The sequence below is a fragment of the Schistocerca piceifrons genome, chromosome 1, assembly GCF_021461385.2.
Source record: "Schistocerca piceifrons isolate TAMUIC-IGC-003096 chromosome 1, iqSchPice1.1, whole genome shotgun sequence".
NCBI classification, from domain to species: Eukaryota; Metazoa; Arthropoda; class Insecta; order Orthoptera; family Acrididae; genus Schistocerca; species Schistocerca piceifrons.
In genome coordinates this window covers 1,001,085,422-1,001,102,681 of record NC_060138.1, presented here as the reverse complement: position 1 = coordinate 1,001,102,681, position 17,260 = coordinate 1,001,085,422, and the positions used below count along the sequence as shown (strand labels likewise).

General features: G+C 42.8%; 2 protein-coding genes across 2 annotated transcripts in view; one reads left to right on the top strand and one right to left on the bottom strand.

Moving 5' to 3' along the window:
• LOC124791724 (actin-related protein 1) overlaps positions 1-1,174 on the bottom strand; it is a 79,774-nt gene extending 78,600 nt beyond the window's left edge. The window contains exon 1 of the mRNA XM_047257886.1: positions 1,053-1,174. Coding sequence (XP_047113842.1) covers positions 1,053-1,100 — 48 coding nt within the window. The 5' untranslated portion in view covers positions 1,101-1,174. The remainder of the gene's footprint in view (positions 1-1,052) is intronic.
• A 195-nt stretch (positions 1,175-1,369) lies between these two features.
• Positions 1,370-17,260, top strand: part of LOC124791568 (suppressor of fused homolog) — a 143,886-nt gene continuing 127,995 nt past the window's right edge. The window contains exon 1 of the mRNA XM_047257873.1: positions 1,370-1,557. Within this exon, the coding sequence (XP_047113829.1) occupies positions 1,409-1,557 (149 nt within the window). The 5' untranslated portion in view covers positions 1,370-1,408. The remainder of the gene's footprint in view (positions 1,558-17,260) is intronic.

Sequence of the window (17,260 nt, the reverse complement as noted above, 5' to 3'; positions counted from 1 at the left end):
AGAACATGCTCTGTCACTATATTCTGGGAAAGTCGAAGCCTGTTAGTTTTAACCAGACTTTACATCCAAATACAGAAATACTGCGATAAATTATTGAAGTGATTAATTTGGTTCCCTACAAGTAGGTTTTATTATTTTGCTATTTACAATTTCCTACATGATGTCTGCTGGCATTATCTTACAGACATTTGCAACAAAACAAAGCTTTCTGAACCCGATCTCTATATGAACATGATTTTTACATCTAGTATTGTGGCTGTGAATTTTACAGTTCATCCTAAATTCACTACTACAATTAACTACAAATACCATTTGGGCATCAATGTATTAACTCGTAAGCGTAAGAATTCCCAGATTCCTTAAGAGAATTCTGTAAGATGTTTTGCTATTAACTTTACATGATATTGTTAATGACCTTTTGCCTAAATACTGTTTAGGTCTTAGCTGCGTTGCCAGAGAAAGAAATGCTTGTATCAGATATGTGTATTTTATGCAAAACCATGTACACGAATACAGGGCTTCAGTTCATCTATTCCTTCTAACTGTATGTTCAAATCCTAAACCACGTTCGTTTATCTTCATAACCTCCAGAGAACGGACGCGGGACACTTGACACACTGGTTAAATGATCGAGTATCTCTCGCAATTATTTATTTACTTTTAACAATCAACTGCCTTGTAACTATTCAATATGTGTGTTTTGTGCGGCTTCTGGCTGTTGTGACTTCGTGGAGGCAAAAACTTCATCGAAATGACATGTGATGTGATAGTTATTTTTGGGAGTATTAGAATGATATTGGCCACCTCACAATTATTGATAAGGAATTCAAAGGTATGCTTCCGCACACAATATCGTTGCAATCTCTATGGCGATGCAGCAAAACTATTTGCTGTTTATTTTACTAGAACAATCGCAGTAAACAATGTAGACACTTCAGTGGTCACAGTGTTTCTTAAATATGGCGTTCCATAACACAAAATATTGTATTGATGGTATTAATACAACATTTATTCAGGAAAGTAAGGAACGTGTTTTACTAAATCAAACTTACATTATCAATGACAACTGGCTGGTTGACTATAACATCGTAAGGTTCCATCTCTGTTACAATTCCTCCTCCCACACTTCATCCAACCCAACCCGGCTGATTCACAAGCAGTCAATGTATTGAGCTTCCGAACCAAAAGTTCAGAAAGGAGGTCACACCGATACAAACTGATATTTCGACCAGAATAAATTTGTAACGATTTATTTTTCTATTATTGATTCTAACTGTGGCGTCAATTTATTGTTAAATATAAGTATGCTGATTTGGACTGCATCTCCAACCAGCCAGTGACACCTTGCGTGAAACGTACGAACTATTGGCAGTGGAAGTGGTGTGCTCGAGTTAGTTCCAAAAGTGGAATGAGCGAGTTAAGTGGTGCGAGGTATCGGTTGCCAATGGAGCTTTTTCCGCCAACTCCGGCAGGACTCGATGCTATTTATTCCCTATGTCGAAAAATTTATCCAGATCAGGTGAACCCTCTCCAAGTAACCGCACTGGTGAAGTATTGGTAAGTCCAAAAAATGCAGAAATTATCTAAACTGATTTCTACACGAAAATTGTTTTTGTACGGATGCTATTTACACTATGAAAATGACTTGAAGTGTTAGATTCTGTTTCAAAATAGCGTTAGGCATTGACCTTAGTATTGTGAATCATAGTAAATACTTGCTTTTTTGTAAACACTACCGTAAATAACTTCAGCCCGAAGCAGTTCCCTTTAATGTGTGCGCGCGTACTGTTTTTTTATTTTTTTAATAAGCTTTTCAGTACTACTGCACTTATGCTACTCATTACGTAGATCAGAATATACCTACTTATATATACACTTTTTGGGGTTGCCTGTGTTTAGATTTCATAACGTCAACACCATGGCGTCAAGTCTGTGCTCCATTGTGGTTTTCATTTTTTTGACAGACATCAACATTGCTTCTCAAATGTATGAGTTAACGTTTTTGATTGAGACTTCCATCAGAAAATAATAAATGTGAAGGCATGAACGAAAGTTATGGGCTTAAAACATGAGACGCAGGTTGTCTACTTTAATGTAACCCACGGCATTGTTAACTTCTCTCGTTGTAAATAAGCTACATAGTTGTGTGTCAATGGTCTATATAAAATATTCAGTTCATGAGGAAGCCATTTACTTTGCATTTTCTCTATTTTACGAAAGAGTAAGACGTATTTTTAGACTTGTTTTCTTACAACAATGTTTTGTTGAGAATAATTGTGCTGTAAGCTCATCACGCCCCTCCCCTTTCCCCCACCCTTTCTGCAATTTCTCCTTCTCTCTCTCTCTCTCTCTCTCTCTCTCTCTCTCTCTCTCCAGATATTAATAGCAAAGGGAGGTGTCTTCGGAGCAGTGTTCTTCTTTCAGTTCTAGTAACAGTGATTTAAACCTATACTTCCGGTTTAAAGAACATAGAACATTAAAATGTAGTATTGGATTTTGCAAAGTGATGTATAGGGATCCCCAAGATCTTGTAGGGTGCGGAAGTAGACGATCACCACATCTTTCGTTCATTGGCAGTGATATTTCATAGTTCTGTCATTTCATTGTTGCTTCAGACCAGGAGATGCCAAATCACAAGAACGACGATTTGTGCAGAGTACTGTGATGGTCAGATTCTGAATGTCAAATTTTCTTTCAGAGGTATGCCCAACTATTATACGTTATTCTTAAAACCTTATATATTTTCATAAAATGGAAAATTTCCTTGAATTCTCGTACTCATTCTTCGTAGCTTATACAGTATGTTTACCTTTCCGCCATGTCTACAGGTTTCATTAAAGTTGCCAAATCATGCTGCTAGTTGGTTTGGTATTTCGTTTTCGTTCATGGTGTTGTTTATAACGCCAGTCTAATTTTGTAAATGTTGTTTTGATAGGTGCTTGAAAACAAGTCAGGGTATTTGCCGTTATGCGCATAATTTGCCTGAAGCAGGCATCACAATCTGTTGTAGGAATATATTGTTCATTTTAATCGGTTCAATTCAAAAAGTATGCGATGGAATGATATGAATAGTCGATTTAGTGGGAAGAAGCGGTGAAAGACTTAATGAATTTTCAAATTGAGGATCACAGTGATTTACAGAGCAATTGTAATTTAGGTGTTGTCCTTTAGAATTAATGTTTGTTGTAGAATCCAACCCACGATGCTGCTGTAGTTGTTTAGTTCGCATAAGCAGTTCTTTGCCAGAGGTAAGGCATGTACAGTATGTAGGACAAAAAGTTGAATGGAGCTTGGTCCCGAAGATATACAAAACAATAAGATACATTGTTGTTTTCGTGTCTAAGACGTGAGATTGGTTCTAATGGCTCTGAGCACTATGGGACTTAACTTCTGAGGTCACCAGTCCCCTAGAACTTAGAACTACTTAAACCTAACTAACCTAAGGACATCACACACATCCATGCCCGAGGCAGCATTCGAACCAGCGGTCGCGCGGTTTCAGACTGTAGCGCCTAGAACCGCTTGGCCACTCCTGCCGGCGACGTGAGATTATAAAATTATACTTTGAGATAAAGACAGATTTTCGAACTGTTCGAGGAAGAGAGAGAAATATTATGACAGTAAAAGATAATACATTGATCGAAGTAGAGCCCAACATTCTGCTGTCTGGATAGGATTTTCTTAGAGTTGTTGGACAATAGGATTTTCTAGAGTTGTTGGACACTACATAGGCTGGTGCAATTTCGTGAAGACACAAAGGTAACGTGCGTCTTGTAGGTCCCCGAAACAACAGTGCCTGCTGATGCCACTGCTTCAAGTTGTTGCACTGCGAACCCTCCTGTCAGAAACCAGTATTCAAGTAATGTGGCTTCTGATGACTGTTAACCAAAACCTACGGAAAATTTGGGGGAATTGGTATCGGATTACGGGATATTAGTTGGTAAATGCCATTGTTACCGCGACAATAACAGAGTAAGACCAGTTAACAAAAAACTTTGCTGGTAAAAATATAGTGCTTGAATGAACGTTAAATACGGTGTCTTACCCGGAAGTAATTTACATCGTTGGGATACATGCGTTCCGTAGACCTTTCAGTTGTTTGCTTCTTATGGTGCAGCGAGACACGGCTGTGACGGTTGGATCCTGGTGTCGTCGCCAGTGATGTGATGCGTTAATGACCGGAATAAAGGTATGAGAGCTGTATACCGGAATGAAACAAGCTCTGGCAGAAAATATGAACCATTTGCACAGATAAATGTTGAAATATTCGAACGGCTCGTGGGATCTCATTTAAGGCAGCAAATTTACTTTGCACCTATCTGTCATGTTGAGGTTTAAAAAACAAAGGCACAAGACAGAGCACACAGGACAAAAAGAATCAAGTTTCTGTCGTTACGCAGTATGCGACGTGGAGCCGACAGTTACAGTTTTTCTAATTTATAACTGAAAGCTTGATTGACTTGTTGAATCAGCGTTACACGTGTATGACTAACAGGATTTCTCCATAATTCCCAGTATTAATGCGAAGGTTTTCATTCCTACGCTTGTCCTGGCGAAACGACAGTTTTAAGCACTATATTGACAGTTCTTTCTTTTCAAAAGCGACTTCAGCGAAGTCTTTGATACAGTGCGAGTCACTTAGTTCGCTGTTCCCGTAATAGTATAAGAAGTAGTAGTATTAGTGTGGTAGGAACCATTTAGTTTCCTCAGCAGTACATGTGAAATGATGTATTATGCTTGCATAAGTAATGATATCAATTTCTATCAGCTATGTTCGATTTATAAACAAAATAAGTGTTTATATTTTATGACCTTTATTTAATCTTGTACAGATACCGAAACCACATCGAGAAGGTAAGTGTAGTTCATTAGAAATCGTTTATTATACAGAAAATTTTCGCAGTGAGTCAGTTATTGAGATACTGTCGTACGTCGATAGATACACAGGGCTGGACAAAAATATGGAAACATCAAAAACACATTATCATGCCAAATGCAGTGTAGGAAAACAGTTTGCATTCAAAGCAGCTTCCATTCGTCACGGGATGGATATGTACAGGTCCGATATAATTTTCGGGTGAGTGCGTCGTGACTCAGTTCAGTTAACTATTGGGGAGACTGATAGCGATTACATATCCATCTCTCCAAAGTAGACCACAGAAGCTCAGTAATATTGAGATCTGGTTATATGGTGGCCAGGGGAGAGGCGTCAATTCATCCTCGTGCTCACAAAACCAACCGTGGAGTATGCGAGCTGTTGAACAGGTACCGTGTCGCCTTGGAACACAGCATCACCATTGGGGAACAAACATTGTATCGTGAGGTGGACCTGACGCCGCAGAGTAACCATGGTGCCCATGGATTACCACGATATGGCTGCCCAAATCACCACCTAACTCCGCCATGTTTCACTCTTGTGACGTAAACTCGGCCAGAATTTGGAAACCGTGCGAAACTAGACTCATTCGACCAAATGACTTTGTTCCAGTGCTCTATAATCCAGGTGTTATGGCTCCGGTATCACGTTTTCCTGTTATGTGCATTTGCATCGCTGATGAGTGATCTTGGAATTTCATCTCCCCCTGCAATCCGCATCTTATGGAGCTCCCTTCCTGTTGTTTTGGTTCTGACAGGGTTCGCGAGTGCCACATTCAGTTCTGCAGTAACTTTTCCTGGTGTAATCGTCTTATTTTTCTCCAAATCCTCTTCAGTGAGAGTCTGCCATGAACACACAGCACACACTTTCGTCCGCGTTGTGACTCGCGGTATAAATCTTCACTGCGACGCTTCTTGAAACACTGAACGCTTACCTATCTTGGTTACGAGCACCAACAATGTGTCCACGTTGGAATTAATCTAGCTGCGACATAATTCACTCAGTGCGCAGAATACTTACGACCACGACAGGCACTTGCAACGTGTTTAGGACATTGCACGTGTGCCGTCAGTGGTAACCAACAACAGCGAAACCTGCAGGCTTGTATAGCAACTGCATTTACATTCAAGTGCGTATTTCAGAAATTGTTTCCAAATTTTTGTCCAACTACTCATTCAGTTCGTAATACATAGACGCAAATTAATACTCACAAATAGATAATTTCTACTTGCTTGATAACGATATCACTCCATAACTTCCCTGTAAATTCACTGACTTAATTTGGAAATTATGTTCACAATTTTTTGCGTGTTTTGTAAGACAACTCTGCAAGTGAAACGACTTACTTTCACGTATTTTTCAGTGCAACCAAACGCTGCGCAATATAACTCCACTGTAATAAAGGAACTTCTGTTGGGAAGACTACATGTAAGATAAACTGAGAAGTACTTTGGAAGACGCCTGCAAATGTATGCCGATGTTAGTGAGATGACCGAGTTGTTGGCTTCACTATGACGACCTCCCAAAAGACGACCTTCCAGAAGAAGTGCTTTGACGCGCTAAGTTAATTCTGTGATATGTGGTAGATTAAAACTTATCGAAAGAGAAGAACTGGATTCGAGTTTTAACGAAAGCTAAATGTACGTAGAAGTAACACGAATAGTGTGTTGCCAGCCCAAGATTCACCGAAACAGGAGGAGACAGTTGACTTTGTGGCTATATACAGGGTGATCAAAAAGTCAGTATAAATTTGAAAACTTAATAAACGACGGAATAATGTAGATAGAGAGGTAAAAATTGACACACATGCTTGGACTGACATGGAGTTTTATTAGAACAAAAAAAAAATTCAGAAAATGTCGGACAGATGGCGCTGGACAGCAAAACTGCTACCGTGACAAGTGAGAGGTACGCCGACATGTTACAGAATCGCATCATCCACAGCCTGGCTGATAAACACTTGCTGGAACGTACTATGTTTATGCTGGATGGCGCTCCACCCCATATTGCTAGACGCGTGAAAGGTCTCTTGCGCGCGTCGTTTGGTGGCGATCTTGTGCTCAGCCGCCACTTTAGTCATGCTTGGCCTCCCAGGTCCCCCGTGCGATTATTGGCTTTGGGATTACCTAAGTCGCAAGTGTATCGTGATCGACCGACATCTCTAGGGATGCTGAAAGACAACATCCGACGCCAATGCCTCACCATAACTCCGGACATGCTTTACAGTGCTGTTCATAACATTATTCCCCTACTACAGCTATTGTTGAGGAATGATGGTGGACATATTGAGCATTTCCTGTAAAGAACATCATCTTTGCTTTGTCTTACTTTGTTATGCTAATTATTGTTATTCTGATCAGATGAAGCGCCATCTGTCGGACATTTTTCGAACGTTTGTATTTTTTGGTTATAATAAAACCCCATGTCACTCCAAGCATGTCTGTCAATTTGTTCCTCTCTATCTACATTATTCCGTGATTTATTCAGTTTTCAAATTTATACTGACTTTTTGATCACTCGGTATTTCGTGTTTGGTGAGCACAGAATAAATAGACCATAACTGAAACGCTTCTGGTTTGATTAATTCCCATCTCAATTTAAAATTAATGAAATGCTATCGATAAATTTCACGTCTAAGTTGACTCCTGTGCTATCATAAATAGCTTGCAACAATTGTAACGCGAAAAACTGAAGCGACAACGACACTTTACTCGGTAAGTTGAAAACATGTCAAGTAATGTACTTTGCCACTAAACAGTACTTGCTGAAGACAAATTCTTCCGAAATACGTTTGAATTTAAAAAAAAAAGGTTTTTATGCAAAAATTTACCATCAATTTCACAAGAATGTGTTTTTTTTCTTCATATGTCGTGGTAGAAGCCAGGATAATTTCACTAAATGTGTAGGGCAGTCGGGGCGTAGTACTTGTTTAAGCGAAATGGTTTACTCTGCAGTAGTAAAGAGATATCATCTCGCTCATTCAGCACTTCTCAAACAGGTGTGGATCCGTCGGAAAGGCTGGGAATGTCTGCAGCCTCCGGATCCAACAGGTGCAGTATGTGTGTGTGCGCGCGCGAGCTATTTCTGCGTTTAAATGGACGAGCGCTCGGCGCGGCGACGTTCCACCCGCCTGGCCCCTGCGCTGGGCTCGTTTTTTAGCGGCCAACTGTTGGTCGTCTGGCTGGCGTGACGTGTCGCACGCGCTGCTGGGGGCGCTGGCTCCGGGCTGCAGCGTGGGACCGGCCACTTCCGAGTCTCGGTCTGGAGCTGGCGGTCCGGGCCGTGGGAACGGCACCCACGCGGACGCTCACACACTGTTTTTACGCACCTCCCGCAGCCGCGTCGCCGAGGTGGCGACAGGCGGCCTCGCTCGACCCCCCACCCCCGCCCCTCTCGTCTCGCTCTTATCCGTTAGTGAGAGAAGTGTTTTGTACTGAATTAACCGCGGCATACGCTGAGGTGACAAAAGTCATGGGAGAGCGGTATAAACATATACAGATGGCGGTAGTATCGCGAACACAAGGTATAAAAGGGCAGTGCATTGGCATCAAGCCATGCGTCTGACGGAAACAATTCTCAGCCAAAAACATAAGGAACAGCACGGGAGCAGTCTTTCTCGATATTAAGAAAGCCTTTGACCGTGTCTGGCACCAAGGTCTAATATACAGGGTGTTACAAAAAGGTACGGCCAAACTTTCAGGAAACATTCCTCACACACAAAGAAAAGATGTTATGTGGACACGTGTCCGGAAACGCTTAATTTCCATGTTAGAGCTCATTTTAGTTTCGTCAGTATGTACTGTACTTCCTCGATTCACCGCCAGTTGGCCCAATTGAAGGAAGGTAATGTTGACTTCGGTGCTTGTGTTGACATGCGACTCATTGCTCTACAGTACTAGCATCAAGCACATCAGTACGTAGCATCAACAGGTCAGTGTTAATCACGAACGTGGTTTTGCAGTCAGTGCAATGTTTACAAATGCGGAGTTTGCAGGTGCCCATTTGATGTATGGATTAGATCGGGGCAATAGCTGTGGCGCGGTACGTTTGTATTGAGACAGATTTCCAGAACGAAGGTGTCCCGACAGGTAGACGTTCGAAGCAATTGATCGGCGTCTTAGGGAGCACGGAACATTCCAGCCTATGACTCGCGACTGGGAAATACCTAGAACGACGAGGGCACCTGCAATAGACGAGGCAATTCTTCGTGCAGTTGACGATAACCCTAATGTCAGCGTCAGCGAAGTTGCTGCTGTACATGGTAACGTTGACCACGTCACTATATGGAGAGTGCTACGGGAGAACCAGTTGTTTCCGTACTATGTACAGCGTGTGCAGGCACTATCAGCAGCTGATTGGCCTCGACGGGTACACTTCTGCGAATGGTTCATCCAACAATGTTTCAATCCTCATTTCAGTGCAAATATTCTCTTTACGGATGAGGCTTCATTCCAACGTGATCAAATAGTAAATTTTCACAATCAACATGTGTGGGCTGACGAGAATCCGCACGCAATTGTACAATCACGTCACCAACACAGATTTTCTGTGAACGTTTGGGCAGCCATTGTTGGTGATGTCTTGATTGGGCCCCATGTTCTTCCACCTACGGTCAATGGAGCACGTTATCATGATTTCATACCGGATACTCTACCTGTGCTGCTGGAACATGTGCCTTTACAAGTACGACACAACGTGTGGTTCATGCACGATGGAGGTCCTGCACATTTCAGTCGAAGTGTTCGTACGCTTCTCAACAACAGATTCGGTGACCGATGGATTGGTAGAGGCGGACCAGTTCCATGGCCTCAATGCTCTCCTGACCTCCACCCTCTTGACTTTAATTTATGGGGGCATTTGAAAGCTCTTGTCTACGCAACCCCGGTACCGAATGTAGAGACTCTTCGTGCTCATATTGTGGACGGCTGTGATACAATACACCATTCTCCAGGGCTGCATCGGCGTATCAGGGATTCCATGCGACGGAGGGTGGATGCGTGTATCTTCGCTAACGGAGGACATTTTGAACATTTACTGTAACAAAGTGTTTGAAGTTCTGTTGCTGTGTGTTTCCATTCCATGATTAATGTGATTTGAAGTGAAGTAATAAAATGAGCTCTAACATGGAAAGTAAGCATTTCCAGACACATGTCCACATAACATATTTTCTTTCTTTGTGTATGAGGAATGTTTCCTGAAAGTTTGGCCGTACCTTTTTATAACACTCCATAATCAAGGGTGTCCAAGGCACATTACCAATATCGCAGCTTCGTTCCTGAGGAACCGCACATTCTTCGTCCATCTTTCTGGTGCAGTCAGCATCACCAAAGAAATAGAGGCTGGAGTCCCACTGGGCTCAGTTATGGGCCCAGTCCTCTATCTATACCAACGATATCCCGAAACAACCAGGTCACCTCTCACTCTTCGCTGACGACGCTGCCGTCTACAGGAGCAGCCCAAACCTTCTCTTCATCGCAAAGAAGCTGGAACAACACCTCAGAGCCATACAGGAGTGGGCAAACCTGTGAAAAATAACAATAAATAGTGCAAAGACGCAGGCGATAATGTTTACCCACCGTAGGATGAGCGCAAATGTTAGCATTACTTTCAACAACGTAGTCCTACCCTGGAAAGACAGCATTCGATACCTAGGAATTGTCTTCGACCAAAGACTTACATTCAAGGACCACATCACACAGATATGCAACAAGGGCGCACAGTCCATTTACCAATTATACCCTCTGCTAAAAGGAAATGGCCTCACGGTCAAATCAAAACTCAAGATGTACAAAACGATAGTACTGCCAGCTGTACTTTACGGGTCGGCACTCTGGTCGCTAGACAGTGACACTAACATTAGAAGCCGGCTGCGGTGGCCGAGCGGTTCTAGGCGCTCCAGTCCGGAACCGCGCTGCTTCTACGGTCGCAGGTTCGAATCCTGCCTCGGGCATGGATGTGTGTGATGTCGTTAGGTTTAAGTAGTTCTACGTCTAGGGGACTGATGACCTCAGATGTTGAGTCCCATAGTGCTCAGAGCCATTTGAACTAACATTAGAAAAGTCAAAGTAGTCCACAACAAGTTTCTGAGACTGGCGTCAAATGCGCCCCGTTATCTGTCAAACATAGACTTATACACAAACACAAATTTCCCCTCAATCACAGACATCATCATTAGGAAATCAGAAACATTCTTTCGCAACTCGCAGAACTCTCTTTACCCACTTATTCGAAACATAGGCATTATCCCAGACCATCACACAACCAAATTTGCAACAATGACGACCGCTCGCCTCTTCAACGTCTAGACGCCACCACCAATCATTATACAAGAACACAACAAAATAACACTTCCTACATCAAAAACCAATTAGCTTTGTTCCCTGTAAACATTTCTGACAGAAGGCATGAGCTAACTGAAGCCTGAACCTTCAACACGAAGAGGTCCCTTCACCCATTCGACATATCGCTCGCTCGGAGCTGTCATTTGTACTCATGTGATTCATGTGGAAAGGTTTCCGGCGTGATCATGCATCCATTCCGGAAATCGTTAGGGAATTCAGTATTCCGAGATTCAGTGTTAGGAAGAATATGCCGAGAGAGAATACAAAACTTCATGCATTGTTTCTCACCAACGACAATGCAGTGGCCGACCGCCTGTACTTAAAAAGACCGAGAGCAGCAGCGTTTGCGTAGGGTTGTCAGTGCCAACACACAACCAGCACTGCATGGAATAACGGTAGAAATCAGTGGAGGAGGAGCAACGAACGTGTCCATTAGGACATTGCGGCGAAATTTGGCATTAATGGGCTATGGCAGCAACGCGACGCGAGTGCCGTTGCTGACAGCACGACGTCGCCAGCGGCGCCTCTCCTGGGCTCGTGACCACATCCGTTGGACCTAGACTGAAAAATCGCTGCCTGGTGAGAGGAGTCCCGATTTCAGTTGGTAAAAGCTGATGGTAGGGTTCGAGTGTGACGCAGACCCCACGAAGCCATGGACCCTAGTTGCCAACAAGGCACTGGACAAGCTGGTGATAGCTCGATAATGTTGTGGGCTGTGTTTACATAGAATGGACTGGATCCTCCGGTCCAGCTGAACAGTTCATTGACTGAAAATACTTATGCTGGGCAACTTGGAGGGCATTTGCAGCCATTCACGTACTTCGTGTCCCCAAGCAACGATGGAATTTTTATGGATAACAATGCGCCATGTCACCGGGCCACGGATTGGTTTGAACATTCTGGACAATTAGCGCGAATTGTTTGGTCACCCAGATCGCTCGATGTCAATCCCATCTAGCATTTATGGGACACTTATAAGAGGTCAGTTCATGCACAAAATCATGCACCGGCAATATCTAGGTAATTATGGATGGCGATGGAGGCAACATGGCTCAGTATTTCTGCAGGGGAAGTGCAACGACTTGTTGAGTCCACGTCACATCGAGTTGCTGCACTATGCCGAGCTAAAGGAGGTCCGATACGGTATGAGGTACCCCATGACTTTTGGCACCTCATTGTATTGCTTGTACTGGGAAAGGTTAGGCAGTTACGCAAGTTAGAGAAAGTTTTTGGCATTATTATTATAATTTTTATTTTTATTTGCAGCTTCTCAGAACTATTATTACCGAAATACCCAGTTAGTTAGCCTACACTGTTATGCTACTTCCTAAGTGACGTTCTCACAGCTTGCATGGAGAAGACCAGAAGCAGCGGCTCTCCAATTTCGACGACCTGCGGCCGGGACCACTTGAAAGTAACTCACACTGTGAGAGATTTCAGGTAGACCTACTGTTGTTGTTGTTGTGGTCTTCAGTCCTGAGACTGGTTTGATGCAGCTCTCCATGCTACTCTATCCTGTGCAAGCTTTTTCATCTCCCAGTACCTACTGCAACCTTCATCCTTCTGAATCTGCTTAGTGTATTCATCTCTTGGTCTCCCTCTACGATTTTTACCCTCCACGCTGCCCTCCAATACTAAACTGGTGATCCCTTGATGCCTCAGAACATGTCCTACCAACCGATCCCTTCTTCTGGTCAAGTTGTGCCACAAACTTCTCTTCTCCCCAATCCTATTCAATACTTCCTCATTAGTTATGTGATCTACCCATCTAATCTTCAGCATTCTTCTGTAGCACCACATTTCGAAAGCTTCTATTCTCTTCTTGTCCAAACTATTTATTGTCCATGTTTCACTTCCATACATGGCTACACTCCATACAAATACTTTCAGAAATGACTTCCTGACACTTAACTCAATACTGGATGTTAACAAATTTCTCTTCTTCAGAAACGCTTTCCTTGCCATTGCCAGCCTACATTTTATATCCTCTCTACCTCGACCATCATCAGTTATTTTGCTCCCCAAATAGCAAAACTCCTTTACTACTTTAAGTGCCTCATTTCCTAATCTAATTCCCTCAGCATCACCCGACTTAATTAGACTACATTCCATTATCCTTGTTTTGCTTTTGTTGATATTCATCTTATATCCTCCTTTCAAGACACTGTCCATTCCATTCAAATGCTCTTCCAAGTCCTTTGCTGTCTCTGACAGAATTACAATGTCATCGGCGAACCTCAAAGTTTTTATTTCTTCTCCATGAATTTTAATACCTACTCCGAATTTTTCTTTTGTTTCCTTTACTGCTTGCTCAATATACAGATTGAACAACATCGGGGAGGGGCTACAACCCTGTCTTACTCCCTTCCCAACCACTGCTTCCCTTTCATGTTCCTCGACTCTTATAACTGCCATCTGGTTTCTGTACAAATTGTAAATAGCCTTTCGCTCCCTGTATTTTACCCCTGCCACCTTTAGAATTTGAAAGAGAGTATTCCAGTCAACATTGTCAAAAGCTTTCTCTAAGTCTACAAATGCTAGAAACGTAGGTTTGCCTTTCCTTAATCTTTCTTCTAAGATAAGTCGTAAGGTCAGTATTGCCTCACGTGTTCCAGTGTTTCTACGGAATCCAAACTGATCTTCCCCGAGGTTGGCTTCTACTAGTTTTTCCATTCGTCTGTAAAGAATTCGTGTTAGTATTTTGCAGCTGTGACTTATTAAGCTGATAGTTCGGTAATTTTCACATCTGTCAACACCTGCTTTCTTTGGGATTGGAATTATTATATTCTTCTTGAAGTCTGAGGGTATTTCGCCTGTTTCATACATCTTGCTCACCAGATGGTAGAGTTTTGTCAGGACTGGCACTCCCACGGCCGTCAGTAGTTCCAATGGAATATTGTCTACTCCGGGGGCCTTGTTTCGACTCAGGTCTTTCAGTGCTCTGTCAAACTCATCACGCAGTATCATATCTCCCATTTCATCTTCATCTACATCCTCTTCCATTTCCATAATATTGTCCTCAAGTACATCGCCCTTGTATAGACCCTCTATATACTCCTTCCACCTTTCTGCTTTCCCTTCTTTGCTTAGAACTGGGTTTCCATCTGAGCTCTTGATATTCATACAAGTCGTTCTCTTATCTCCAAAGGTCTCTTTAATTTTCCTGTAGGCGGTATCTATCTTACCCCTAGTGAGATAGGCCTCTACATCCTTACATTTGTCCTCTAGCCATCCCTGCTTAGCCATTTTGCACTTCCTGTCGATCTCATTTTTGAGACGTTTGTATTCCTTTTTGCCTGTTTCACTTACTGCATTTTTATATTTTCTCCTTTCATCAATTAAATTCAATATATCTTCTGTTACCCAAGGATTTCTACTAGCCCTCGTCTTTTTACCTACTTGATCCTCTGCTGCCTTCACTACTTCATCCCTCAAAGCTACCCATTCTTCTTCTACTGTATTTATTTCCCCCATTCCTGTCAATTGCTCCCTTATGCTCTCCCTGAATCTCTGTACAACCTCTGGTTCTTTTAGTTTATCCAGGTCCCATCTCCTTAAATTCCCACCTTTTTGCAGTTTCTTCAGTTTTAATCTACAGGTCATAACCAATAGATTGTGGTCAGAGTCCACATCTGCCCCTGGAAATGTCTTACAATTTAAAACCTGGTTCCGAAATCTCTGTCTTACCATTATATAATCTATCTGATACCTTTTAGTATCTCCAGGGTTCTTCCATGTATACAGCCTTCTTTCATGATTCTTAAACCAAGTGTTAGCTATGATTATGTTGTGCTCTGTGCAAAATTCTACCAGGCGGCTTCCTCTTTCATTTCTGTCCCCCAATCCATATTCACCTACTATGTTTCCTTCTCTCCCTTTTCCTGCACTCGAATTCCAGTCACCCATGACTATTAAATTTTCGTCTCCCTTCACAATCTGAATAATTTCTTTTATTTCATCATACATTTCTTCAATTTCTTCGTCATCTGCAGAGCTAGTTGGCATATAAACTTGTACTACTGTAGTAGGTGTGGGCTTCGTATCTATCTTGGCCACAATAATGCGTTCACTATGCTGTTTGTAGTAGCTTACCCGCATTCCTATTTTCCTATTCATTACTAAACCTACTCCTGCATTACCCCTATTTGATTTTGTGTTTGTAACCCTGTAGTCACCTGACCAGAAGTCTTGTTCCTCCTGCCACCGAACTTCACTAATTCCCACTATATCTAACTTCAACCTATCCATTTCCCTTTTTAAATTTTCTAACCTACCTGCCCGATTAAGGGATCTGACATTCCACGCTCCGATCCGTAGAACGCCAGTTTTCTTTCTCCTGATCACGACATCCTCTTGAGTAGTCCCCGCCCGGAGAGCCGAATGGGGGACTATTTTACCTCCGGAATATTTTACCCAAGAGGACGCCATCATCATGTAATCATACAGTAAAGCTGCATGCCCTCGGGAAAAATTACGGCTGTAGTTTCCCCTTGCTTTCAGCCGTTCGCAGTACCAGCACAGCAAGGCCGTTTTGGTTATTGTTACAAGGCCAGATCAGTCAATCATCCAGACTGTTGCCCTTGCAACTACGGAAAAGGCTGCTGCCCCTCTTCAGGAACCACACGTTTGTCTGGCCTCTCAACAGATACCCCTCCGTTGTGGTTGCACCTACGGTACGGCTATCTGTATCGCTGAGGCACGCAAGCCTCCCCACCAACGGCAAGGTCCATGGTTGATGGGGGGGGGGGGGGGGGTAGACCTACTATGCTTCCATTTTCGGAAAGAAATGGAAATCATGAGGCCATGATTTAGGATCCATTTCGGGCTAGGAGGAATCATTAGAAGACTCGAAAACAAGCAAATTTCATGCTACACATCAGACTTGCAATTAAACAGTTTCCAGTTAGTGGGAGAATGTGTGATTTCTATCCGTTGCTGATACGCTAGAGGGAGGAAGAAACAAAGAAAAGAGGGGGCGGTGGAGATGATGTATGAGGCCTGCAGTTGGATCACTGGCAACTTCCGTATGCGTAGGTTTGAGTCGCACTTATTGAAACGTTTTTCGATAGTTGGAAAGAGAATGAAAGCTGACGCAACATTTACGTATTAATATTTTAGATGATATTAATTTTATTATTGCAAGGAAAATGACACCCGTTTTATACTCTATATAGACTGTGCCTGGCATTTTCTAAAAGAAATGCAAAGGAAAAAAAATAGATAAGTGGATATGTTTCACGTTCTGTGGTTTCCGTGCAAATTTAATTGAAGCTTAAATTTTTACACTGCCACGGGACTGTAGACCTTAGTATTTGATATAAATTTCAACTTGATTCCTGTTCCCATTCGTGAGAAAAAGGGTCCCAAGAGACGGACGGATAGACATACGGACAATGAAGTGATCCCACTAGGGTTCTTTTTTACCGGTTGGGGTACGGAGCCCTAAAAAGACCAAACCAGTTGCACAGTTCTCTCTTTCTAACTGGAAGATAAACTCGCCAGAATACATTTCAGCCAGCCATTTAAAAAGAGCACACTGGGTGCCTTGCAGCACTGGAGATGGTGTATAATTGGTACCGGGCAGTCACGTGATCCTGTTCCACTGGCAGTGAAATGGTTTGTATATGCCAGTCTGTTGTACAAATCAGTACAGTAGGATGAGTCTATGTGGAGACGTGACAATGGCAGAGGAGCTATCGTATTGCACCTGCTCTTGACTATACTTTGAGCGAAGTTGCCTTATTTGTTGATGTGTCGCGTATCACCCCGATGAATAGTGGGTGCTGTTCCCATCTTTTAACATTTCGACTGTAACGGATCGGGGGTGGATGGCTATGAGAGGGACGACTCCCGTCGCGTACAGTCCCGGGCACACACGCCTGACCACACCCACCTCCAGACCTGATTATTTCTCTCACCTTAGTTTATTATTGTCGGTTCAGCTGATGTCTTTTACATTTAGCGTTCTCGCTTCTGCTATTATGAGTGGCTCGGCTAGAAGGCATTCTCTACTTTGTAACTGTTTTAGCCCTTAATCCGTTTG